Raw genomic sequence first — 26,248 nt, 5'->3', positions numbered from 1 at the left:
CACACACACTCTCAGTTGGCCACAGCACAGCGTCTGAATATTACCTCAAAAGTGGAGCAGAGCAAAGTTGTAGTGGAGAAATGTTCAGGTGGCTCCTTGTTCCTCAGAATAAAACTCCATGAATATCTTAAAGAAAGTTAGTTTTCAGTTTATCTGCCCGTAACTAACTTCCAGCAAAACAGATTCAAAGTTGATCAACGATTGTTTTGTGTTGTAGTATTAATTTGCCATTTCATACAAAACAATTTTGAAGCACGTTGCCAGATGGAGGATCCGCCTGACCTTTTTTTTTCCAAGTGGCAAATTATTGAATACACCAATACAGCAGTTTAAATATGTGCCATTGAGAAGATCAATATCAAACCATGTTTCATTGCTTCACAAATCCTCAGAGGGAGAGAGTTTTTCTGCAGTTTTGTTGTGTTTTGTTGCCATAGCTCATCGAGCCATTTCCCTTTTCTGCTCCGGCCTTCTATACATACATGTACAGTGTGTGACACTGCCGTTGTTTTCGTGCAACACTGCAAAACGTTTCCTCGTGTATTTCCCACCTCCGTTTTGTTTGCTTTAGGTTATTGATGAACACATTTTGCATAGTATTACATAAAAGTACGGACGAGGATTATGGCCACATGTGACTTTTTTTGGAAACAAAATAAAAAAGAATGACAAATAAGCCAGAATTTTGAGAAAAAAGTCAGATTTTTTTTCTTTTGTTTTCCATGTATTTTTTTTTTTACATTTGGCCCTAATCCTCTTCCATTATAACAGTGGTAAATAATGCTCAGACTCCACCTGCTGCTTTTCTCTGTGATTTAACTCAAACACAATATTCTCTGTACAGCAGTAACACGTGTGCATAATATACATAACATGTATTTTAAATGGAAACCTTTTGTATTTGTTTCCAAACAATTGGGATTTCTCTGCTTGACAGTTCACATACTTTTAGAAAAATAACTGTGGTGAGCAGCGTTTTCAATGGACGGGAAGGTGGTCGTCTTACATTGTGTCCCTTCTGTCTTTCCTCCCTCTAACCTGGAGTTCAGTTGCACCGCCCGCCTCCAGCGCCCATATTTCCGTCTGTCAGTGAAGAATTTTATCTGCGAGGCAACTCAGTGGTCGCAGAGGTAAAGTGAGTCGCCGGAGCCCTGATTCAGTTTGGACTCGAATCAAAGTCCAGTGTAACCTTTTATATCTCCAGTGTCATCTGAGAAGGCCCTTTTTTTTTCTCCCCTGAATATTTCACATTCTGCGCTTCCTGTGCATAAAGGAAAATGAGATCCTTGTTGAGGATCTGCAGAGTTTTCCATTTATTTTGAATATGATATATTATTATTATTGTTTGTTTAATATGTTGAATAATTGCTCAAATAATTGGTATGTTCTCTTTGTCTAGCTGGAGTTGTATTATTGTACTGAGACTTAAAAAGAATGAATGAAACTTGAATGTTTGCAAAAAAATCACGTATCTAAATCCTTTATTTACCTATGACTTTGGACAGTTATTTTCGCCATCCGTTAAACGTACAGTGAGTTGTTTTCGGGACCTGTAATTTTCTTCAGTGTGTTTTATTCCCATGATGATTGGGATTAATTGATGTTAATCTAAGTGGAACTTTGCATGTCTGGTCGCTTTTTTTTTTTGCCTTTTTCTCCACGGAGCTCCACCTGTAGTGTTGGATAGGGCTGAACGATTTTGAATAAATATCCAATTGCGATTATTTTGACAGGAATTGCGATTGCGATATCAGAGAGAATGGTCATTTTTACATCATTATAATCATTTTAATTCAAAAACTGTGAGATATTTGTGCAGAGGTGTGAAAAACGAAGATGTTCTCTTCAGTCTGTAGAATAAGATTTGTATAGATCAAGACAATAATTAATCAAAAATTATATTTTGACAGGTTTTGGCTTTAAAAAAAAGTATTGCGCCTCTTGTGATTTGAAAAAAATTGTTTGGCCCTAGTTTCGGACTACATATTACGACACCACCGCAAACATCCATCCGCCCGATGTCTTGCTGACACCTGCCCCTTACCCTCTCCTGGCCGGAGCTGGGAGAAACACAAGCTGTGTTGTGCTGCCTTGTTCTGCTTTAACGGTCATTAAAACTAACTTCATAACCTTGGACTGGAAGAAAGATGTGGCCCATTTGACAATGCTGACAGGCTGGTATCACTATCCCGTAAAAGGCAGAAGCGGCGGGCGGCGTTACACTCCTTGAGGCCACATATTCAGCTGGATTTATTATATAACTAGCCAGCTGAGGTGTCCAATTTCTTTGTCTTGTTGCATGGACACTGACGTGTTAAAAAGTAACCTGGTCATGAGGGCTTTTGAGTCTGAACAGTATCACAGCTGTTATTGTGAAAACCTGGATTTCATATTCACTATTTGTACATTATAATCTCTGTGCAGCCCCGAATGTGAGAAAAACTTGTCTTGAAACTAAATATGTGCCAAAAAAAACAGACACACATTTCAGTATTGAGTGTTCATTCATCACCCACTGAAAAATGTGAACACAAAGGGCTGCACTGTTAAAACAAAGCAGCCTATTTTCAGTACAAATGATAACAAACGTTACACTGGACAACTTAAGTTTGTCTCTGCAAACTGTCAAAGGCTGGAACCAGAGTGCCAGAGCACAGTGGGAAGGATCCAGCTGTGAGACGATTCCGTATGCAACTGAATATATACGCTTTTCAATTAACGTGTAAACGTTTTTGCCAGTGTTTTTCTAGTCACATCTACGAAATAAATTCATTTTATGACAAAATATCAGAAAAAAGAATGACTATGGGAGCTAATTAGCAAATATTAGCATAATGGCAACATTCTAAGATAAGATGTGACCATGAGAAAGAGAGCGTGCAATGCTAAACATTGATGTGTTAGCATTGTAATTGTTTGCTTTGCGTCTGTCTCAAGAAAATGACCTGAAAATGTCCCACTAAGCCTCAGCTACACTTTTAATTAATGAATTACTTACTAATTCATTAGTTATTAGTTAATTAGTTAATGCTAATAAGCAAATGTTTGCATGCTAACATTCAAAACAAAGGTGAATATCCTCAAAATTGCCATGTTAGCGTTGCCATTTTTAGCATGTTAGCTTTCCCCCTTTAGCACTGAGCACAAGCGTCACGCAGGTTGCTACTGAAGGCTCAATACTCGTGTCATACAGTATTTCCAGTTATTTCAAACAACCTTGTGTCACGCCAGCATTTATTCAGGCAAATATTGTATTGTTATATGAAAATGTCAGCTCGCCATCAAGCTCTGTAGATAACAAGCTGTTCATCTGAATCAGCTGTGTTGGAGCAGGGCAACATGTAAAACCTGCAGGGCGGTGTTCCCTGAGACTATCCACACAAGAGCACAAAGTCAGGTTTTGGCACCCCACGTTATAATGTGGACATTGTAGTTATGAAGTCGGGCTCAGTTCTGTGTTCTTTTCCTGAGAAAGTATCGCTTACATCTAAAAGATAAAATTGATAAAATGTAAAATTTTAATGGGCATATAAAATGTTAAAAAACTATTTTTTTTGCTCCCAGAATTCATTACACTTGTGTCAACAAAAACTATTGCATATACTGTATCAACAGTCCCGTTTTTTTTCATGATTAGTTTTTTGAGTTACTCGGCTAATAGACGACAAACGGGATTGACACCAAAAATATAATCTCCTTGGTGCAGCAAAAAAGAAATGAAAAGATCTCAAATGAATACAGAAAACAGTTACACAACTTATAACACTCATAATGTCCTAGTGTCTACATTTATTGGAGACACATTGGGTGCTACAAGAACTCAAACTTTGATGACTATAAAAACTAATAAAAACCTTGAACCTTGAACCTTGACCATCTTAAAAAACAATCCAACGTGAACTACTGTACTACTGATAGCTGATAGGCTTAATCTGCATTTTATGGTTTGAATGGAACAAACATTGGCTTATAATATATATATATATATATATATATAAAATGTTATAATATATAACATTTACACACTGCAGCTTTAAATGCAAAAAAAAAAAAAAAAAAAAGGTGCTCATGCAGAAATGTGAGGAAATGGGTGCTTGTAGTGTATTCAAGCTTGTCCAGACACGTACAGCTCATTCAAAGTGTCTATGATTTCTCAAGAGACTGTAGTTATTCCACAAGCTACAAGAATACTGCGTGTGGTATTATCTCATATAAGTAAAAAACAAAAAGATTGTCAGACAGTCCGACTGTTGTTGTACCAAATGGAATTTGTCAAAAATGCCCAGGTGATTTCAAAAAAGGATGTGTAACAGGTGAAAAAATATTCATGATGAATTAATGTGTTCAGAAATGTGAAAATTAACCAAACGCGGGCAGGCAGCTAGTGGGTGTGCATTATAAAATAAATCTCTGTTATCAAGCCAAAATGACTTTTATTGTGAAAGTCAGATGTGTTATTTTTACTTTTTTCGTTTTCATTGCGTCTGTTCATCTCTTCGAGGCTTTGTTATATTTTGTGAGTGCACATGAGTGTTTCTTTTTTATATTTTGTGTTTTTTATTGTCAGCCGTGGTTTGTATTGAAATCTGTATGTGCGAAAAAGGAAGCATGTCACTATGAGAGTCATACTGTGTGTTTTTAATCACAGTTACAGGTCCAGTCACGGGGTTTTATTCAAAGGTACGATGTTCCATAATGCTGTGTTCACACTGGACGCAAAGTGAAAAATGGGTCATTCAGTATAAGTAGGTAGTCGGCTTGTTGCTCAACCTAGACCTGATCAACTGAAGCAACCCCAGATCATAACATTGCCCCCCACAGGCTAAATGGAAATGTCTGTTTAAAGCAGCCCCACACTCTTATTCAAGCCATCTCTTCATATACACTAATTTAACATTAAGCTAATAATGCTAGGCTAACCACGCTCTTCTGCAGTGTCCTAATTTCCATTTAGTTCATGTCAATGTTTTCACTGCAGCACTTATGAAGGTAGTGAACACAGTTGGCCTTTGTATGCACATTACTCAACTATCTGAAGCAATGCTTTAGTCTTTAATTTCTTGTTCCTTCCTGCTCAACAAACTTAGCCTGAGGCTACACTGGATGAAGGTATATGAGTGATTTACAACTATACAAAGTCAATTCACAGACGCGATTTTCGTGTCAGGACGCCGTTGGTGTACTGATGAGATCAGTGTTAAGATTCTCGCTCCTAATGACGTCACCCACTTGCCATTCGGGGCTGTACGACACATTATCTCCTGTGGAAACTGCAGAGAAGTGTAGTTTCACAACACCATAAGGTGCCGGACACAACTTGGCGATTTTGTAGTTGGCAATCTTAACTTTGTTCTTGGTTCTTCTGGGCCTTTTCTGATGAACCTCCCTCATCACCGCTTAGCGAATCTGCCAATGCTGGCTTCAAAGTTTCAGTAACAGTAAGGTAATGCCTGTCAAGGAGTTAAACTCAGTGGATCCCAACTTATCCTGGAAATATAGTCCTTCTTGGGTGATCGTGTCCGCACCCAGATCCAAACCGATGTGAGTTTTTTTTGACTTGTTGTAGTGGCGAAGGTACACTTAATTCCAAAGCCACTGAATAGTCGTTAGCTGTAGGCAGGTTCCTATGGGCTTGACTCGTAGGTACTGTTTTAATTCATCAATCACCAATGCAAGAAAGAGTTGCATGAAGGGTTTGCACATTTATTTCCACTTGCCATACATCCAAGTTACATTTCGATCCACAAGCTTCTTTAGGATCAACAACACACAGAAATATTCCCTTGATGTTCCAGGTTGTGAATGACGATCTATAGATGCAAACAGTAAGACAACGTAACCTAACGTAACGTAGCGTGACCTGCTGGTCAGAAACTGTATTACACCAAACTTAGTACAGATTCTAAAACAGACACATCCACCAAACTGCTAGATATTTTTCAGTGCATATCTCTCAATCCCTGACCGTGCACCACAGTTCTCAATTCTGGCTTGAACCCACCAATGCAAGAAGCGGGTACACAGAAGAATAAGGCAACAATAAGACAAAAGCATGGTGAAATTCAGGCCAGTTGACTGATGAGGAGACCGATTTTATGCTCTGTGAGCTGAAAGAATTGAATATTTTACAGTTCATGGATGGTAGGAAGACTGGAATGGTGCTCAAATTGCTAATAACAAGCAGTCAGCACCAACAACCTGATACGACGTCACCAAGCGTGGTGTTGAAATTCAACAATTCATGCAATCAGGAATCACTAATCCTCAACTTCTGCCAAATGAAATTGTAACGCTGTACCTTTTAACTTCTGGAAACATAATTTGATCCCACAAACGTCAACATTACCACATTTTTCTAACCTTTAAAAGCAGTTTTGATTCTTGTGCAATACAGTATCATCCGCCCTGGTTCTAGTCGTGGTGTGACAGTGTCTTGGTTGTCAAAACAACACAAATGTTCACACTTTGTACCATTTCCTCTTCATGGAATTTGTGTTGTATTCGCATGTGCATGTATTTTCATGTCTCACTGAGGATTTGACCATGAAATAAGCCTCATGTCAGATTTTAGGGATCACAGTTGGTCACTACACTCAACTATTCATTCTCACATTTACACCTTTACAGAGAAATGTCATGAAACATGCAAACTCCACACAGAAAAGCCCAAAAAGCTGATCGAGAACCACTACACCACCACTGCCACCCTTGGTTAGGTCTTAATGACCTTAAACAATTAACTGTCTGATAATTCCTCCTTATTTAACAGATCTAAGCCAGGCTTTAAATCAGTATCATGTGTTGTGTTAGAAAGATTGAGGAACGTTAAACCAAGTCTGACAATCGGGTGGATTAAAACCATCTGTGTTATTCTTTGTGTGATCATATCCGATGACTTTCACATGGTACATTTCCGGTTAGTCATGTCAGGGAAAACATTGTTTTTATCTTTTATGAACTAATTTTTTGGGGGCACTTAGTGTTGCTAAAACCTTGAACTGATCAACTGAAGCAACCCCAGATCATAACACTGCCCCCACAGGCTGAATCTCTTCACAGACACTCATTTAACATCATTAACTAAGCTAATAACACTCGGCTGACCACTCTCTTCTGCGGCGTCATAATTTCCATTTAGTTCATGTCAGAGGCGCTAATGTTTTCACTGCAGCACTTGTGAAGGTAGTGAACACAGTCGGCCTTTGTATGCACATTTCTCAACTATCTGAAGCAATACTTGAGTATTTAATTTCTTGTTCCTTCCTGCTCACCAAACTTAGCCTGGAGCCACACTGGATGAAACATCTCGCTTAACAGATTAGAGCAACCACACAGCCCTTAGAATAGAGTTATGGTCTGTTTTTTCTTTTCTTTTTTTACCACAAGCCACACCCAGTTCACAGCACACAAGCTGCTTTGTTTTGTTTTTAAGGATTTTTAAGGTCCAGTGTGTAAGAATTAATTACATCTAATGGTGAAGCTGTAGATTGCAAGAAATGGAGTGGACTCCTCCACTCGGAACTCGGAAGTAGGAGCTGGGAGTGACTTGACCTCCATGGATGCAAATGTATCCTGGGCCATTGTTGGCAACACCAGTCGATAACGAAGCTCTCCGCGATATTTGATGCACACAAACAGCGTAGGGACCACGTGTATGACTGAGGTGCTAATAATGGCAATCCTAATCTGGGGTGTGTGAGGTGAGTTTGAACTCTGAGGAACGCCCTGTGACCTTGGAATTCCGAGTTCCGACTACAAATGGAACACTTCAGAGAGCTACGTACTGTAGGGTGGCCTTCCCAAACAAAAGGTTACGCCGGTTACGTTGGTGGATCTGGTCTTTTTTAGTTTGTGTAGTTAGCTCCAACCTGCTCTAGAAAGCATGGAGTTCATAAAGCATGACTTTTTGCCAAATGCACATACAAAACGGCTGCAAAAACAATTGGATTTATACTCCTCTTGGTTTCTGTTGCACTTGTGCCTCCTTCTTTCTACAGCAGCAAGTATGGACAGAGAGCTAGCGTTCTGATGTGACAGCTCACTATGCAAATAAAGAAGAACCTGGTATGCAAGACTGTAGTTCCCTTATACACACACACACACACACACACCTACTTAACAGTAGTATATTCAATGGTCTGGTGCTAACCCCTCTTGAATGGTGCATACACTGGTCCTTTAATTGCTGCCTGGCTTATTTCCAAGTGCCACTTCTCTGTTTGTGTTTAATCCATGCACTCTTTTTCTTCTTCTTCTTCTTCTGTCGCGTGCAGTGAGCTCCACAGCCTCACGGGGGCTCTGTTCTGTTGTGGCTGCATTTGGCATGTTTTTCACTTCTGCACAACAGGGTTTGGATAAATTTAGCGTGGAGCTCCAGCGCTGAGGTTCTGTGTGCAGGGGGGGGGAAGCAGCATGTGAGTGAAGTGGCAGTAATAATAACACCAGTCCTCTCTTTGTATATGAGCCTGCGCTGGAGTTCACCAGCTCTCCCCTCCCTTCACTCCCTTTTCTCTCAAATTTCCTCCTTTATATTTCCCCCCTGTGATCCCCCCCCCCCCCCTCACCCTCCAACCACCGCACCCCCCTCTGATTCCGCCTCTGATAAGCAACATAACGGGGAGGAGCTCTCTTCTCCCGGGGCTCCTCCCACCAACCCCTCCGTCCTCTCTCATTTGCCCCCCCAACACACACACACACACACACACACGCTCGTGTCCACCTCCTACTCCTTCGTGCAGCCTTGCCTGGTCGAGAGCGCGAGAGAAGAAGGATGAAAAAGGAGTAGAAATAAAGGGCAAGAGTGTCTTATTTGAATTCCCAGCGAATGGAGAAGGCGTCACACCGCAGGACGGAGGAGAGGAAGAGACGCATCACCGGGACGGAGAGAGAGAGAGAGCGAGAAGGCTGAGGGAGGAGGAGGCATAGGAGGCGACAACGGGTTATAAACACGACGGGGAACGACGAGTTGGACGTCAGACAGCGGCGATCAACCCCCCACCCACCAGCCCTCGCCGCCGCCGCCACCTCCGGGTCTCTCCATCTCCATCCTCCCCTCGCTCCCGTCTTTTTTTTTCTTTTGCGCACCGGAGCGGCTCCGTGTTTGAATTGCTTTGTTGACAAACTGCAGAATTAAACAGGAGGAGGAGGACAGGATCCTCCGTGAAGAGAGGGAGGCTCCAGCAGTCGTCGGGACGATCATCGGCGCATCTGATGAAAAGAGGAGGAGGAGGAGGTAGAGGAGGAGGTGAAGGAGAAGGCAAACACTACAAGATGACTGAGTGAGGGGGAGACCGGTTATTACCGAATCACCAGCATCACCAACGCGATGGCATAAGGACTCCTGCACCAGACCCAGACTCAGACCCAGCGGATCAGCTCTCATCCACCATGAACCTCTGAAAATATCTCACACAAGCACAGATGGGTAAGAGGAGATGCTCCTGTGTGTGTGTGTGTGTGTTTCTATTTTTCTCCTATTCCGGGATATGGAGGTGAGGGAGGAGTAAAGGAGAGCAGGAAGGACCCTTGCCATTGCACTTGTGGTATACAATCGCAATGCAAGGGTGTGTGTGTGTGTGATGAGGATGATGCTGATGAAGTTGCTCTTCAAAGCAGATGGGTTTAAATGAACAGATGGCCTCTTGCTACTGGTCAGTTGATGACATATTAAGTGTGTGTATGTGTAGTTTAGGTCCTCTCATCTTACAGTTCAGCTGTGTTCCACAAGGCCTCTGACAGACACCAGCACAGTGTTATGAGAACGTTACAACATCACACTGTCCCCAACATTGGTCTGATAAACTTGAGGCCATGATATCAAGTGGGGTGTAAGTGTGTAAGATGATGACGGCCATTAAATCGCGGGCTACGGAACAAGTGAGCGAAGAAGATACGGCGAGTTGATCGTCCTAAATCCATGTCTTTGGTCGCGAGACTGTCACGACGACCACATTTAGATCCCGTCATGGTACAACATACCGTATCACTAGTAGAGATGAAAAAATCATTGGATCAGACATCTTAAAAAGATCTTTAAACCCTGAATATGACTTGAATAGCATTGGTTAGCGCTCCAACAGGGGGGGTTCATGACCCCGTTGGAACAAGGGTCTTTCTGTACGGCGTTTTGCGTGTTCACCATGTGCGTGTTGTTTTCCTCCCTCGGTCCCCAAAACATGTTTAAATTGACCATAGGTGTGAATGTGAGTCAATGGTTGTTTGTCTCCAAATGTTGACCTTGCTGGACTGGTGACCTTTTGCCCCTTTTTGATGGTCGTACAGGTAACATGCTGTAAACAGAGATGTTCGCCACTATTGTCATGTGACCACGACACAAGTTAGGGCCGCGAAAATGTCTGCCAGTTTACGCAATTGGAGCATGTTTGTTTTGTGGAGAAACACTGAATTGGACTGATATGGGTAAGAATATACAGTGGTGATAATGGTATTTGACACAAACCACGCTGGTCGTCTTTTTGCCAAAGACTCAACCTGGCCTATGCTATTTTAATGTAGCAGTAACAGGATTCAGGATTCCAGGTTTCGTTTCTTCTGCCCCATCCTTGAGTGAATGTGTGGTAATCCAAGTTCCATGGGAGCATCTGTTCATGTCGAGCGTGCGACACAGCCTCTGTTTTCACGCCTCCGCCCTCGGCACCTGAGCTGAAAGCTGCCTTGTCACATCTTGCAGTCCGGAGGAAAAGTCCAGCCGCTCGTCACCTCGCTGCATCTGAATCACCCTGCCTCAGGCGATTGTCTTCTGTATGCGGCGGCTGCAAGCCTCACTGACCGAACCCATTTTTCCACTCCCGTCTATACAGTCGAACCAAAACCCGGCACCAACTGCCTGCAGAATCCATTTTCTGATTTCCCACGAGAGTGTGGCCTGGCCGCGGCTGGACCCGCTGCTATAGGGTCAGGTATTGATCCTGAACTCCAGATGGGTTTGAGAGTATGAGGGATTGAGTAAGCTGGTCATTGATGGGCAGTTAAGTGCAAATGAATGGGGGGTGGAGGTGGGGGGGTGGTTGTAGAGAAACACATTAAGATTGTGACTGTGGATAAACACTTAAGAAAAATCTGTCTGTGGACAGTAAACACAAGCCTCTGCGTCTCCCCTGACATGTTGCCCTGGAGTAGGGCAATTAATCAGCCATAACTCCATTAGAGCGGCTCAGTGGTGCAACTGTAGCTGCTCCCGGCCAGTTCCCAGGTGCGAGTGTGTGAAAGCGGGGCAATCGCTGATGAGCATGCTCGTTCTCTCCCTCCCTCAGGTTTGAAAAGGTGTACTCACGAAGATGGTTTTTCGGACGGCCGCACACACTGAGTTCACGCAGCGTTCAAACCTTCACGTACATTAGTGCTGTCACTTTTTCTTTTTTTCTTTTCGAACCACCAGAAATCAAGTTTGAATGAATATTACATGATGCACGAACCACTCCATCGCTTGGGTGGAGCTAACTGCTAAGCTAACGGATGAGTTTGCAGGTTGGTTTTCTGTAATGTAGGATCCCAAAGTGCTTCCTGATGCTGCTTTTCACATGCTTTGGTGTCATGTTTTGAACCTGAATGCCCCCCTCCAGTCATAGTTAGTGTGTGTGTGTGTGTGTGTGTGTGGATTCAGGAGATCGACCTGAGCCCCACAGCTGATGCTCCCTTCTTTTTTGCCAGATTTGATGAATAACACACTCCTGTGATTTCCACTCTTCTCTCACTCATACAAACACATGAATGCGTCTGTTTTGCAAAAGGTAGAGCGTCTTGCGCTGGTGTTTCCGTCAGTTTATTATTTGTCTTTTTATACAAAGTGATTTAGAAATGAAGCGGGATCAAACTAGGGACTTAAAAAAAAGAAAGAAAGAAATACAACAATTGTATTGTCCAAACGCTGGTGTGGGCAGCATATTTTTGGCGATGTAATCAGTAATTCAATAATAAACTTTTGCTATTATGTAAATCCAGGAGTCTTGGAGAGAAACTAGACCTGGGTCAGGCTTGTGTTTTCAGCTGAGAAACTTGGTAGGCGGGGTGTGGGCTGTGCCCGATGGCTACATAGCGTGACTTCGTAGCCGGTGCAACGACAACAAACGTGCCTCAAGAACTTTTTTCCTGCTCTTCCTGTTTGTGGCTGTTTGTCAAGACGTCAAGCTTTGTTTGAGAATGGCCTCAGGAGCAGGGGTTCGAGCACTACACAATATTCCACCACTAGCACATGAGAAGTAATGCATTTCCCTGCGTTCCTGGCTGCCGTTGGCTTGAGTTGAGTCCGCCTCTCCGTGTTTTTGAAGAGTTTTATTTGAGAATCGTGTGCCATCCAATTGTCGGCAAGCTGTGAAAGTCACTCGTGTCTGGAGGATGGTTATGACCTCGTCTTTAATCGGTCCAGACTTTAGGTACCTTGTCCAGGGCCTGTGACCTTCTGGAGTCCTAGCAAAGAAATGATCTGGGGTTTAAAAACAATACTTTTAAGACTCATATTTGCGTGTTTACTGCACAGATATGAGTTTGTCTGATATAATCGTGTAGTTCTACATAAAGGAAGTGCAGTACGGCTTCAGTATCTGTCCGTCTTCGGAGAAAGGATGTTTTCGATCACCAATCTGTCAATCTGTAGAACGTGTTTGCACTTTTACTCACGTGGTGCAAGTCCAGAAAATATCTTGTGAACCATAATAAGATGACGATTGCGATACTTAATACGTTTCCCCGTACCACTGTTATCTCATTATAACCTGTCACATGCAGCTCTGCGCCTTTTTCTTTCCCTCCTGTCTTTCTCTTACTCTTTTCACTGCTGCTTCCTCTTCCACAGCGTCCTGTTTTGTAGACTTTTCCCACCCTCCCTTCTTTGCGAGTCAAACACACTGATTTCAAACGCACGGGGCTGTTTTTTTAGATCAAGATTTGTTTTTGCTTATTCGCCGACTGCCGAATAAAGCAAACTTTTGCTCTCAGTAGGTGAAAATTGTGTTTGCCCGAAGTCTTGTCTGACTCCAGCGTAGAAGTGAGAATGTGCAAAAGTCTGCAGGAAATGACCACAAACCAAGCTTGTTGTGATAAGCAGATGGATACCGGCATCTGATATCCTGCAGTACGTGTGTGTGTGTGTGTGTGTGTGTGTGTGTAGACACCACTGCAGGACGGCCAAGACGAGAGAGAGAAAAAACATTTTTTGCATAGCCAATGTAAATGTATCTATCAGATTGAAAAAAGCAATACCTGAGAATCAGACTTGTGTTTTTACGCCGTGGTTTGGTACAGAGTTTGTGTAGTAAGCCAAATGCAAAACCCCACAAAATAAATAAACCGTAACCCCATTAACAGGTCACAGACGGCATAGTTTAAAATGTTATATTTGGATAGTTTATTATTTGTCTTTTTACACAAAGTGATTTAGAAAAGTGGGATCAAACTAGAAAGAAATACAATAATTGTATTGTCCAAACGCTGGGGTGGGCAGCATATTTTTGGCGATGTAATCAGTAATTCAATAATAAACTTTTGCTATTATGTAAATCAAGGAATCTTGGAGAGAAACTAGACCTCTGCTCCTCATCTACCGCTTTATCGTCCACATGACGGTCACGACGGGGGGGATGCAAGAGCCAATTCCAGTTGACATAGGGTGAAATGCGTTGTACAACCATGGACAGGTCGCCATTCTGCTGGGCAGACATAGAGAGATGAACAACCAGTCTCACTTTGACACCGAGGGTTAATTTAGAGTGTCCAATTCACCTCTGCACGTTTTTGGACTTGAGAAAACCTGTGCTCACACGTAGCACAGGTTTGGGGGGGTTTTATTTCTTTTCTTTCGGAAAATCTGACTTTTGATGGGAGATTTTGGCCAATCACAGGATATGATTCAGTATTGGTATCCGTCAGATACTGATCCAAATAACTAGATCCGTTGTCAGGCGGACAAAAATGTAAAATCCGATACAATCCGAAAAATCCTATATATTGCAGACAGTAAAAATGTTTCAACTAACAGCTTCATGGTTTAAAACGTCCAAAAATGACCATATCGGTATCGGCAGATACTCGAGTTTGTGATATCAGTATCTGTATCAGACGCACAACAGTGGTATGCCATCAACAATCAACATATATTCATATTTTAATTACGGGAAAAAGTCTCTTGTCTTGCAAAGTACTACTTCTGTACTGCCATCGAGAGACTACAGTGTTTTGGTAATTCCTCAGACGTCCATAGGGGGTGATAGAGGCTCCACGTTGGGGCTTTTAACATGCCGGGATTGTTGAACGTATAAAACTGCAGCAGAAATGCAAGCACTAGTTGTTGACTGGCTAATTGTTGCTATATGAAAGACTTACTGAAAGTCATAGTTTGCTTCCTGTTGGTTCTTGATGTTGAAAGGTTGTGGTCTCACTCAGCAGCAGCTATAGACTGAGACCAGACAAAAAAAAAAGGTTTGATGCCTCATGGTACCAGTAATTATAATGTACCTGGGGTGAAACCGAAAGAGGTGTGAGGCCGTGTTTGTCCCAGCAGCACCACAAAGGTCCTCGGTATTAATATGCTTTTTTATTTTCATGGAAATCAGCGAGCAGAAGGAGATGTTTTCACTGCAGAGACAAGGAGGCGAAACTCCTGGCGAGTGCTGCAGTAATTACAAGATAAAAAAAAAATAAAAAAGAAGAAAGAAAGAAGCAAAACAGCAACACAAGATACAGGGAGAGGTCTGTTTTTCAGCATTTTCCATTGACCTGGATCATGCAGTGCAGCCACTCTCCACGTGCATCATTACCACTCTGTGTGTTAATCTCTGCAGTGCAGACAGGGACACCCCGGTCTCCAGGATGTCCAAAACTGCAGCACGCGCTAACCCCGACAACCGGTTTTTACGTACGGCTGAGCACAGCCTGCTGCTGCTGAGGGAATTAAGCGGTGTTCCACCTCTGATCTTTCATCTGTGGACACACCCGCATGAACACACACACACACACAGTGTGAGGATCCAGGCTGTGTTCACACTCTTCCTGGAGAGAGAGAGAGACAGAGTCAGTAACACCTATGCATCTTTTTCTTGCAGCGTATATATATATATTGGCCCACACATTTGACATGTACCTGTATTAAAAGCAAACCTCTGCCCACGCACGCTGCAGTCGCTGTGTTGTGTTCCCAAGAAAGCACAGTGTAGGATGAAGGTTTGGGGGGGAAAGAAAGAAAGGAAGAAAGGAAGGAAAGCACTTTGAGATCATGCACGTTTCCCGCCGCCGCACTGTCTTGCTCTTGTGGTTCAGAGCCCTCATTAGCCGGTCGGGGGCGTTTGATGGCACCGCGCATGAACAAGTCCCGACTTTTCCCACTCAGTAACCTGCTGTCGCTTGACAAGCAGCCCGAGACAAAAATATTGTTTCCCCCCCCCTGAGCTCGGCACATGAAAGGTAGCACTCCGACGTTCCATTTTGACTGTGAAAGCTCACGTGTTAGTGCAGATCGCGAAGCTGAGCGCGGGACGCAACGCGAAGACAACGAAACAGCCGTCTGAAGCGTTTTCCCTGATGGTGTCGCGGTGACGGGAGGCTTCAGTTATTTTGACAGCAGAGCTGTTTAATACAAACCAGATTTCAGGGTTAAGAAAGTTCAATCGCTGTTATTATTATTATTATTTTTTTCTCTTCTTTTTTGATTGACGACAGGCCGAGCTGATGAAAGAAGTGTTGATACATGATGACACGGTGGGCGCCTGCAGCTGTGTACCACCCAGACACTTCGTAGATATTTATAGATTGTCATCTATCGATGCACTGATGATGAGTGATTTATGTCTGCGCGAATTAACAAACATTTTGAAAGTATGGCTGACTGACACAATTTTGATTATTGCAAATCATGAGTTTCAATAATCTTTTTTTCTTCCTTTAACCAAAGTTGAATGCTAAGAACCTTTTCCTCCTATGGTCCCAGCTCGCCTCGGCACGGTTTAGGTTGATTTTCCACTACAAATAATAACTCCTCACTTGCACGACTGCATGAAACTGCCGTGACTTTGTTTCACACACGACACACAAACTAGTGACTTGTAAAGCAGTTGTTTTCAGTGGAACTGAATCATTAGAATCAGGTAATTACAAATATTTTGTTCAGTACTTCCTCCATGACGGGAGCACAGACTCCGTCTGACAATACAGTGATCAGCAGTGCTGTCGCTAAATACGCCAGACTCCTCTGTTAAATATTGAGATTTTAGACATTTCCCTGGTAATTGTTGGAGATTAAAGCACATTTTTTTAGGATTGTTAAGTCTTTTTAACTGATCTACAGTTCGGCATTGTTCGGCTTGTGTCGGATGTCTTGCTTGTGACTCTGTCTGGTGACGTCACACATAGTATCGACCAGGTACCAGGTACTGTCGCTAGTGGAAACATGCTAATACATTTCTTGAGGCAATAATCCCACAGGGCATCTTTTCAAAATAAAAGCACATCACATGTCAGTCAGTCTGACATTTTTAGTCTAAACTGAACGTGATGTTGGCATGTTTTTACGAGTGTTTGTAGTTTTGCTATTTCACTATTCACAAACTAAATAAAAATAAAATGCTGCTGGGGGAAGTGTGATTGAAATAGATTTTCTTTATCTTTTTAAATCCTGATCTATCAATTTTTTCCTAATTGTCTTTCTCCCAGCACTGTTTTAGAGTGAAAATTCAACAAACCAATTCATAAAAATGTATTATGAATATTGAAAGCATTTTAAATATTATTTAAACTTAAAATGCTTATAATATAATTTGAAAAAGTTATTATGCCATGAATTGTGTAATGAATAAACAATTCATGATCCAACTTAACTGAAGCAAGACTTATAATCATTCTTTTACATTTTTGTACAGTGTTGGTATTTTCTTTGCTGTCAAATTCATCCTCAATAACAGCAATAGTTTTAAATTTGGCCTCATTCTTAGCAATACTCTATTTAATTGTTTAACAAGTTCCCAAACTCTACGTCAAAGTCATTCATGATTCAAGTTTATCTTTTTCTTTTGTCGTCTCCCTCTCGCTAGGGCAAATATTGATATTACTTTAAATTACAGTATAAATATTGATATATTAATTAACAAATTAAGGCGTTCTGAAGTAAACTGTCCCTGCCAGTTTCACCGGATGTCTCCTCGCGGCAGCGCTGCTCCAATGAATGATGGAGACACTTAGGCTGAAGAAGAGGGAGTTTACTGCGGGATAATGGTGGCGAAAGCTAGGTTTCACACTTTTCCGATGTTTAGCTATATGATCTTATGATTGTCTAGCAATATATTGACTATCAGAGAATTGTCGTAGTGTGATATTATTGGTATTGTGTTGTGTATTGTATCCTTTTGGATTGTGAGGTACCCTGTGATTCCCACCCTGTGGCTGCGGTCAATTTAGAGTGTCCATTTGACTCAATCAATGGGGAGCAATGGAGATTGGGTACCTTCTAATATAATGTTTATGTAATGTATGGGCAGCTCATGGCCTAGTGGAAAGGGAACGTCCTGACAGGTCAGGGGCTGGGGCACCTCTGAGCAAGGCACCTAATCCAATTGCTCCTCACTGATTGGGTAAATTGGACACTCTAAAATCTAACTATCACTCAGTTATTGGAGGGCCATAGCAAGCCCGGATGGGAGGGTCTGCGAAATCAAATTTGCGTAACACTGAAAAAGCATTGGTAGACCTCTGTAAATATTATGTTCAATGAATTGAGAAAATAGGTCAATTAGCTAGCACTCACAGCAAGAAGGTTGCTGGTTCACGTCCGTAGTTTGTATGTTCTCCTACCTGCGACTGGGATTGGCACCAGGACCATGGATGGATGGATATTCTAGCTGTAGTAAATGCAGCGCAACACCAGTAAAACAGGAAGTGACACAATCCTAAATTGTCGCCAAACGTCGGTTTGTCACTCACTGCTGCTCTTACAGGGCCCCAGGACCTGTGCTGTTGCCATTGTTGGCAGTGGCCTCGCTCCCACCATGGCGCTTCATTTTTGCAGTTATTGTGTGACGGCGCTAACAATCCAGTGTTATACTGCGAGATACTGGCCCTGTCGAGCTCTTTCTGAATCTTGCATTGCAGTGCAGTGTTATTTTGCCATTCAGTAACAGCTCCAGTCTCATAGACGCCTTACATGTTCCCACTCGGGCTCTCTCCCTTTCTCAGGGTCTTGAGAGGGCAGCCGTTGTGATGATGAAGTATGGATTTCTACTGTGGGAGGTCAAACTGAGTGGGGCTGGGTTTTTTATGTGGGAGTGGATGAAGAGCTCTCTGCAGTGGGGGGCCATTGTTTGAATGGACCTACATCCCTCTGTTTTGCTGTCTTCATTCGCATCCCTCCCCCCCCCCGTCCTCGCTGTTTGGAGGGTGCTCCCCTTTTTCTAAATAAGGCACTGTGTCGTGGTCTTGTCAGGCGGCCAAAGCCAAGTTCACCACCAGACCGAAATAGAAGTCTGTCCTTGAGGATGTCTCTTTCGCTCTCTCTCTCCCTCCCTAGTACCCTGCATTCTCTCTCCCTCACCTTCTTCCTCTCTCTTTTTCCCCCTTCTTGGTCACCTTAGTATCACCTTACAGTCATGTCCTGATGTCAACACCTCAGGGGACGCAGTCTAGCAGAGAGAGAATATGTGGCTGACCTGTGCTCGACCCAGCATATGTGTGTGTGTTGCTGCCCCACTTTTTTGGGGGAGGCTGGAAATGTGCCACGAGACGAGATGAAAATCGCACATATTTGTTTAGTCTGTGCTACAATACTGCATGGTTTGTGTTAGTGGTGTTTATGCTCACTCAGCATTTAATAAATGAGTAGCCTGTAGAGTGGGAACAAAAGAACATCATACAAGAAAGAAAGAAAGAAGAAGTGTTCCATGCCAGTGTGTAGTGCGGTATCAATATGGGGATATTCTAGACAGTGGAATAATGAATGTGTATTTGTGTTGCATTTAAGCCTCCGACCACTGGTTGGCAGCATGTTTTCCTCATCCAGGCTCCTTGTTATCTGCTTTTATTTATTTGCACAACACCAATCTCCTCACTTCCCCACAAGGTCACGCACACACGCGACCTGAGGCGGTGCCTCCTTTTTAATCTCAATAATACAGTATCCTGTAGTGTGTGATGAGTGTGCCATTGTTTTCAAATCTTGTATCAAGTGCATGTTTGAGATTAATGAGAAAAATATCTGTGAGGATTTTCCCTCTAGTAGTTTCCTCTGTGTGACGCGGCGTCATTTAGAAAGCGGGATTTAAAAAGCCCTGCTGTCTGCAGACAGCTTTCATATCACTTTTAATATTTCCATACACAAACCATTGCACTGTTGTGTAATGTAGTAATAATAAACAGTTATTATTTTTAAAAACCTAGATTGGTTAACCTTTAATTAGGCTAAATATGGATAATTCCATTGGAAGCGATGATGCATATACTGAGGGGCTAAGGAACACATTTGGGACATTTCCATGTTTGTGTAAATAAAGTTTAAGTTAAGTTAGGAAAATACGGATACAGTTTCGACCTTTATATTGCACTAACAAATCTGTTAAGGATTTGGTAATGACACGCTGTACATCAGGGTTGCTGAACAGAGTTATCAGCACTTGGCATTCAAAGCCAACGCTGGTGATGCTTTAAATGAATTTATGGCTGAAAATTGCAGAGGGCGCAGCAGGACATACAGTAGCCTGGTGGGAAACTAGTCGGCTAAGCAGGTTATTTACCTGTGTATCATTTGTGCAAATGATGTCGATGAACTCGCTTATCTTCACTGCCTCCCAGTGACACTGAAAAACCTCTTTAAAGTGATGCTTTGGGATTTGTTGAGAAGAATTAGTTCAGATTTACCAAAGTAACAAACACACCGATTAGTATTTTGTGACCAAAACAGTGAAGAGAATAGGGTTCATTCATTATCTATGGTATTTTTCACTCACTGTGCTAATGATGACACCAGCTGTAGAACTTTCTAGCAGGCAAAGCTATTGTTCTATTTACCTGCACGACTCGTCGGTTTTACAACCTAACTGACGAGTTTAACTGTTGTCTAGCTACCGCTAACTGTGTGTGTGAAATAAACCTTCACAAAGACAGTCGAGTTGTACCCGCCGTACTTGTTCTGTTTGCCCCTTCCAGAAGGGAGTATTGAGCTGAAAGGATCAGCCAGTAAAAATCTGGACACCAGCCTTTGAGGAAAAGTACCTGTTTCCATACTGGCACCTTGCTACTACCACTGCTACTCCCCAGTCGATGTCTTCAGGAAGTGCAAGGTACATAAAAGGTGCCTTTTTCAAATGGTGTACCCTTTAGATGACACAGCTTTTATGAAAGAAGTGGATGAAACTTGTTTTTTCCCTGTGGTGCCTGGGCAGCAGTCGTGTTGCCCCAGCTGTTTCCTCTGCAAAGCGGAAACTCAGAGCTTAGTCGCTTGTATGTAACACACTCTGTATGTTGACATGGCATTAGAAAAAAAGCTAAATATCATCTTAGTCTGACTAAGACTGAAGTCAGGCAAACGGATAATGCCATTGGAAGTCGAAATACTTCTGTATGTACATGTGCACTTGGACTTGAAGTGGTCTGTGTGTTCTGGTAGACTTTTAGACTGAGTTTATGCTCTGTCAGGTTAAAGACTTGGATATGTTGAAGATAATGAATGGTAGAAAGACCTGAATTTGCCATGCTAATGACTAGCTGGTAGCTAAAGTTGTTATCATGAGTGGCATAATACTGTAGGTTACCTGGGAAACACCTAATACAGAAGAGGCAGACATTATTCAATAAATAAGTTCCTAGTTTTATACTTGGACAAGGACAGTAGTCCTATTATGCTGTGTTTTAATCATGGTTCGGTTTGGTTAGCTCCACCCTGACCTTACCATACTGTACCATTTTACTCTGGTACCCCAAGGGAAGGGTGCCAAAAAATGGAACAGTAAATGCTGGTTGTTTTGGTTCTTCCTAATGAACCACTCGTTCCACACAGCTTTAAAGAGCGTTGTCAGCCGTAGCTTGACTTACTCTGCATTGGTGTCAGTACGATACAAAAATGACAGGATCAGATATGAGAAAAAAGATGATAAAATGTCAAATCTGATGTGACCCATAAAAATATGCTCATCATATCATTGAAAGTTTGTGATTTTGAAAAAGAAAACGGGTTTGAAAAGCGACCTTGAAAACATGGGTCATTGAAAGTGCTTGAATTTGGTGCTAGAAAGAAGTTAAGTTGATATTTCGGTAAATGTCTCCCACCGCGGATGTGCCCTTGTTTGTGGACCCTGTGACATTGTGAGGACAATGAGCGAGGAACAAAAAGCAAGAGAGGGTACATTTACGTGATGCCTGGGGAAATGCAAATTCCAAGATCTCTGGCTCACGGGGGAAAATTACAAAGACTGACTTTGACCATGATCCCAAGAACAGCCACTTGTCCAGATGCAGAACGTGCGGGAAAATCAATAAAAAAGTGGACGCCCAGGGGTGAAGCGGCTCTTACAAGTTGCCCTGCCGTCTTAAGCTGTGTCAGGAAATTCGGTCCTTGAATTTGGGGGGGATTGGCCCTGGAAAGCCCTTGAAAAGACCTTGATTTTCAACCAAGTGGGTGTGGGAATCCTGGTTAATGTCTTCAAATGTCTTCCACGAACTTGGGAGCATTCTGTTTCTGAAATGGCTGCTTAAAGCTGCAGTTGGTAAATGCGTCAGCTCGAATGTTGTTACGCGGTAAGACTGCGATGGACTGATCTCCGTCAAGGTTGTGATATTTCATATAAGTGGCCACAGATACTGTATGGAGCCATACGTAAAGTAGACCATGATGGTATTGTTTTACTGAAAACAAATGTGAAGACATTCTGTTCTACTTGTCAAAGCCAACCAGTTGTCAATAAACTACTGTACTTTTAGATGCTGGTGCTGCAGAGGGTGGATTTGTGACGGATGTCATCTTTACACAACCCGTCTGTGCTTAACAGCATGTTAATGTGATTTGTTATGTGATAGGGGAAGAAAAAGTGTGAGTTAGAACGAGTACAATGGAGGCCAAGGTCGCTACAGGGGGAGGAGGAGGAGGAGGAGGAGGAGGTTTACAGCCTGAATATGATTTGTCATATACAAAGAAGACCGCTTGATTTCACTGTTATGTTTGTATCTGTATGAAAGAAAAAAAAAAACGGTGACGTTAGGGCCTCACGTTGCTTTTCATTCATTGGGAGAGAGCGTGCGTCAGCGAGGAGTCAGAGCAGAGGTAGTGCGGCGAGGTGGGAGAGGAAGAGTGAGGGAGGAAGAGTGAGGGAGGAAAAGCCAGCTGTTTGTCTGTGGATGCACACAGAGAGAGAGAGAGGAAGAGGAAGAGGAAAGACATTTTCATCAGGATTATCCTGCAGAATCTCATTTGGGAAAGTGGCGGAGTGCCCGCCGAACACACACTGGAGCACAAATACACACACTCAAAACACTAATACACTCTGCGGCAGGAGGCCGTGAAATCTGGAAGAGCTCTGCTTCACCTCAGGTTGCCCACTAAAGCCTCTCACTTCTTCTACAGTACACCGTGGCCACTGTCAGACCCTGCTGCTGGATCTTAGCATATGATGTTGTGGAGTCTGTTGATTTGTTTGTCCCAGCAGCTTGACGTCCTTGTTGATTCTCAGTGGATTTTTTTCCCCTCCCAGTTTGATTATAACTGTTTATTCATCATGGGTCCCCAAACTCTCACAGCTGCAGTTGGACACGGCGACTGTATCGTTGTTTACAGGTCTAAGGTTAGGGTCTGTAAGTCTGGGAAAGCCAACAATAGTAGGCTACATTACATACATTTTTAAAGCTGCAGTGCAGTGCATAAACAGGCTCTGTCACACTAGTGTCAAGCAATACTATCAGGCCTGACTTACGGAACAATCGTGTGAAAGCAGCAACAGCGCAAGGGGTGGGGGCGGGTTACAAGAAGCCCCGCAAACCAGACGTGACCGAGGGAGCTGTAGCATCATTGTCTTCTTTCTTTGGTAGGAATGTGTCCTATTCCCTGCATCCAGACTTGTACCGCCACCCGATGGTGAAGTGGGATTACTACAGTTACCCTGACGCGCGAGTATACCAACGCGCGAGTATATAAACTTTTCGCAGTTTGCAGTCATCTCACTTCACTGTCCTCCGTCTGTCAGGACGTGAAACAAATGACTTCCTGTGTGCAGCGCTTAAGTGTTGCCAGGTGACATGAGATCTAAACACCACTATACTGAGAAACACAGAGAGAGAGAGAGAGAGAGCGTCGTGTGGAGCTGAAAGACTTCATCAGCAGTGTCAGTGTGAACTCCCTTGACGACGATTTGAATGCAACAGACATTTGATACACGCTACATTCTGACAGAAAATGCTTCCCCCTCCCACTCTCACTGGCTAAGCCCCACCCCTAAAACACTGGAAGCCATTGTCTGTCGCGGAGCTGTGGCGTCAACCGATCATTCCATGTGTGAATGAAATGGCTTGTGTTTATTATGGATCTTTTGGGGAGATAACCATGTTTGTTTATGGCTTTAAGGATGTGAGCTCTGATAGAAAGTTGTAACCTGTTCTCCCCGTTTCTACAAAACATGGTCAAACGTTTGGGGCTGCCACTTTTTCCCCAAAAGTTACGTTCAAATAAAAGTATAATGATCCACAAATGTTCAAATTAATTTTTACTTTCTGAACAATTTTAGTAATTCTTATATTAACAGTACTGTTAGTGTTAAAGTATTAATGACATACAGCAGTCAGTCAGAAGAGTGAGATGAAATAAATATAATGACGTTACATCCAGTAGCTGAGATGAAGTTACTTGTCTCTCCATCGAAGCAATGGGATACATTATATATCTGCAGAGAGAGAAGAGAGAGCTTATATTTGCTGTCTTAGTTCTTTTAATCAGGTAATGATGCCAAATGAATTACATTACATTAATCAGTGTTAGATTAGTTAAACAGTCGTAAAAAAATGTTGTTAAATTAATCTTTTATAGCAGTTTCTGCTTTTATTGAAAAGTGTTAACATCAAATGAGGGGGAGAGAGAGAGAGAGCAAAGTCCTTGCACAGATGGTGTCTTAATCTGATACACTGCCAGGATTTTCTATTCAATTTAAATCAATTGTTTAGGGAAAAACATCAGCACTAGCATTTTTTATCGAATTAAGAAGAAAAAAAACCCCAAAAAATCACATGTACTGTACTTGGTTCTCTTTTCGTCACTGACACACTTGTCAGTAAAGTTATGCAGTATTCAAACACACCATTAATCATATGTGTACAGTACGTATGGATACCGCTATCAGCTACAGCGTTCACTGCTGCTATTTATATATAGCACGTGTGCGGTGTTATTAAGTGGCACCGGTATGTGCAGCTGTACACCATCTCAGTCCTTATCAGACAGCAGTAATCTGTATTTATCTGTGAATCATACTTGTTCTGTTCTCCCTCACACATTCTATACACGATTATGTCCTGATGTGGATGAAAAGTAATGACTACAAGTGGTTTGACTTGCACGTATGAACATCGCTTTGGGTTCTTTACGCACATTTTAAAGTAAAAACAATGCAGAAACTAGTGGAAGTGAATCAAAAATGGGAGTTTGTCAAATTATACATTTGATCACAATAATAAAAGCCTATTTGCAACAGTGCAAACCATTCAAAGCTTGTTTGATAAGACGAACAGAGTTCATATTTGTTTGTGTGTGTGTGTGTTGTGTTGTTTATGGCTCCTCTTATGCAACATTAACACCTGAGGCAGTATGTTACACGGCTGTTTTGTCGCTTATGTTCGTTTACGTTCACTTGTTCCCAGCGATGCTCTTATTTTGAAAGATATTCAGTTAATCTCGTATTCTTGAATTATAGGAGAATCACCGGGACAAAGAGTTTAATCATTGACGCACTCAATACGTGGCAGGTGATTAGGAGTCATCTTTTTATTTCCCAAAGGCTCCACCCCTATTGACATATGATTGTTGTCAGTGTGGGTGCTACAGTAACCTTCATTGCTGTTTTTATAGAGGGATGTTGACTGGTTAAAGGTTGGGCCAGTATTTGACCTAGTACACGTATTGTTTGGACTTGTTAATTGGGCCTATTTTCTACGTATTTCTCACGTTTGGTATCTGTATTGGCCATAGAAGCGGTTGCTAATGCTGGAACAGACAACAGGAGCGCTCCCTTGTTCTGTTTTCTGATTATCTATCATCTTCCATCGCTAGATTCCTCAAAGCTGGAATTCAGAGTCTACTGGAGGTGAAGAAGTCTGTTTCTCTCTCAGATCAGTTGTTTTTTTTCTAAATTTACATTATACTGAAAGGTGAATATGACATTTTTAATCAGTAACACCAAAAATAGGTTGCCTCCCCCAGCTTTAAAACATAGTTAAGGTTTGGTTTTCTTAGTATTATCAAGTTTGTTTGTTACAGATTATATGACAGAGTATTGCCACATGAGATAAATAACTGCATTACAAACTGATACATTCCAAGTTGTGGAGAGTTGTGGTTAAATTTGGAAACAATGCATTGTTCAGCCCTAATTTCTTATTTATTTACGCTGTAGTATAGAAATTCACATGGTAAAAGGTGAGGTGTGTTTCGTCAGTCGCATCAAATCTCTCCATGTCCGATTTAAAGCGTCTGCTAAATGACATGTAACGTAATGTAATGTGCGGAGTGAAACTATGGCAACCAAAACCAAACCGGTCCATTTTAATGGGTGCGAAAGTGAAAAACCATGGACCGTTTAGACGAGAAACATCAAATGGTCGTGAAACCTCCGATTGTTGTCGGTACGCTTGGATCCATTGGTCCCATTTTCTTTTCCATTTCCCACGGCTGTGCACCAGATTTTTGTCAAAAGTCAACTACCTCATAGGGTATAACGTTCTCACACATCCTGCGTGATGTCAGTGTAACAGTAACTGCCACAAAAAGAGCTCATACGCCTCGGCGCCCTCTCGGCATATGATGTTTCACCACACTGGTGCTCCATTGTTCCACGTGTAAGGCCACACCGATCTCACCGGTGCAGGCCCCGTTGTTGTGTGTTTTCGATACCTGGAGGACGGCCGAGTGCTGACGCGGTGTGACTGCATGCAAGTATGTCGTTTGCATTAGTTTTACCTGTGCAGAAATGTTATACTTAAAATATGTGGTTTTGTATGAGTATGTAGTTTAAGCAGAAGAAGACGGAGCGTTGGGAGCTAACAGGGCGACGGTTATTTTGTGGTT

The 26,248-nt window shown here is 42.4% G+C and overlaps 1 protein-coding gene across 4 annotated transcripts in view; it reads left to right on the top strand.

Moving 5' to 3' along the window:
- mgat3b (beta-1,4-mannosyl-glycoprotein 4-beta-N-acetylglucosaminyltransferase b) overlaps window positions 1-26,248 on the top strand; it is a 70,629-nt gene that overhangs the window by 731 nt on the left and 43,650 nt on the right. For 2 of the 4 annotated variants that reach the window (XM_058639849.1, XM_058639847.1), the window contains exon 1: window positions 8,685-9,424. The exons of the other annotated variants lie outside the window; for them this stretch is intronic. Coding sequence is in view for 1 of the 2 variants with exons in the window: in XM_058639847.1 (XP_058495830.1) it covers window positions 9,421-9,424 (4 nt within the window). In the remaining variant the exon portion in view is untranslated. Of the gene's footprint in view, window positions 1-8,684; window positions 9,425-26,248 lie in introns of those variants that run through there. 4 annotated transcript variants of the gene reach the window in all.

The sequence above is a fragment of the Solea solea genome, chromosome 10 (assembly GCF_958295425.1).
Source record: "Solea solea chromosome 10, fSolSol10.1, whole genome shotgun sequence".
NCBI lineage: Eukaryota > Metazoa > Chordata > Actinopteri > Pleuronectiformes > Soleidae > Solea > Solea solea.
The sequence above is the reverse complement of the archived record's forward strand: the minus strand, read 5'-3'. Positions and strand labels throughout refer to the sequence as shown.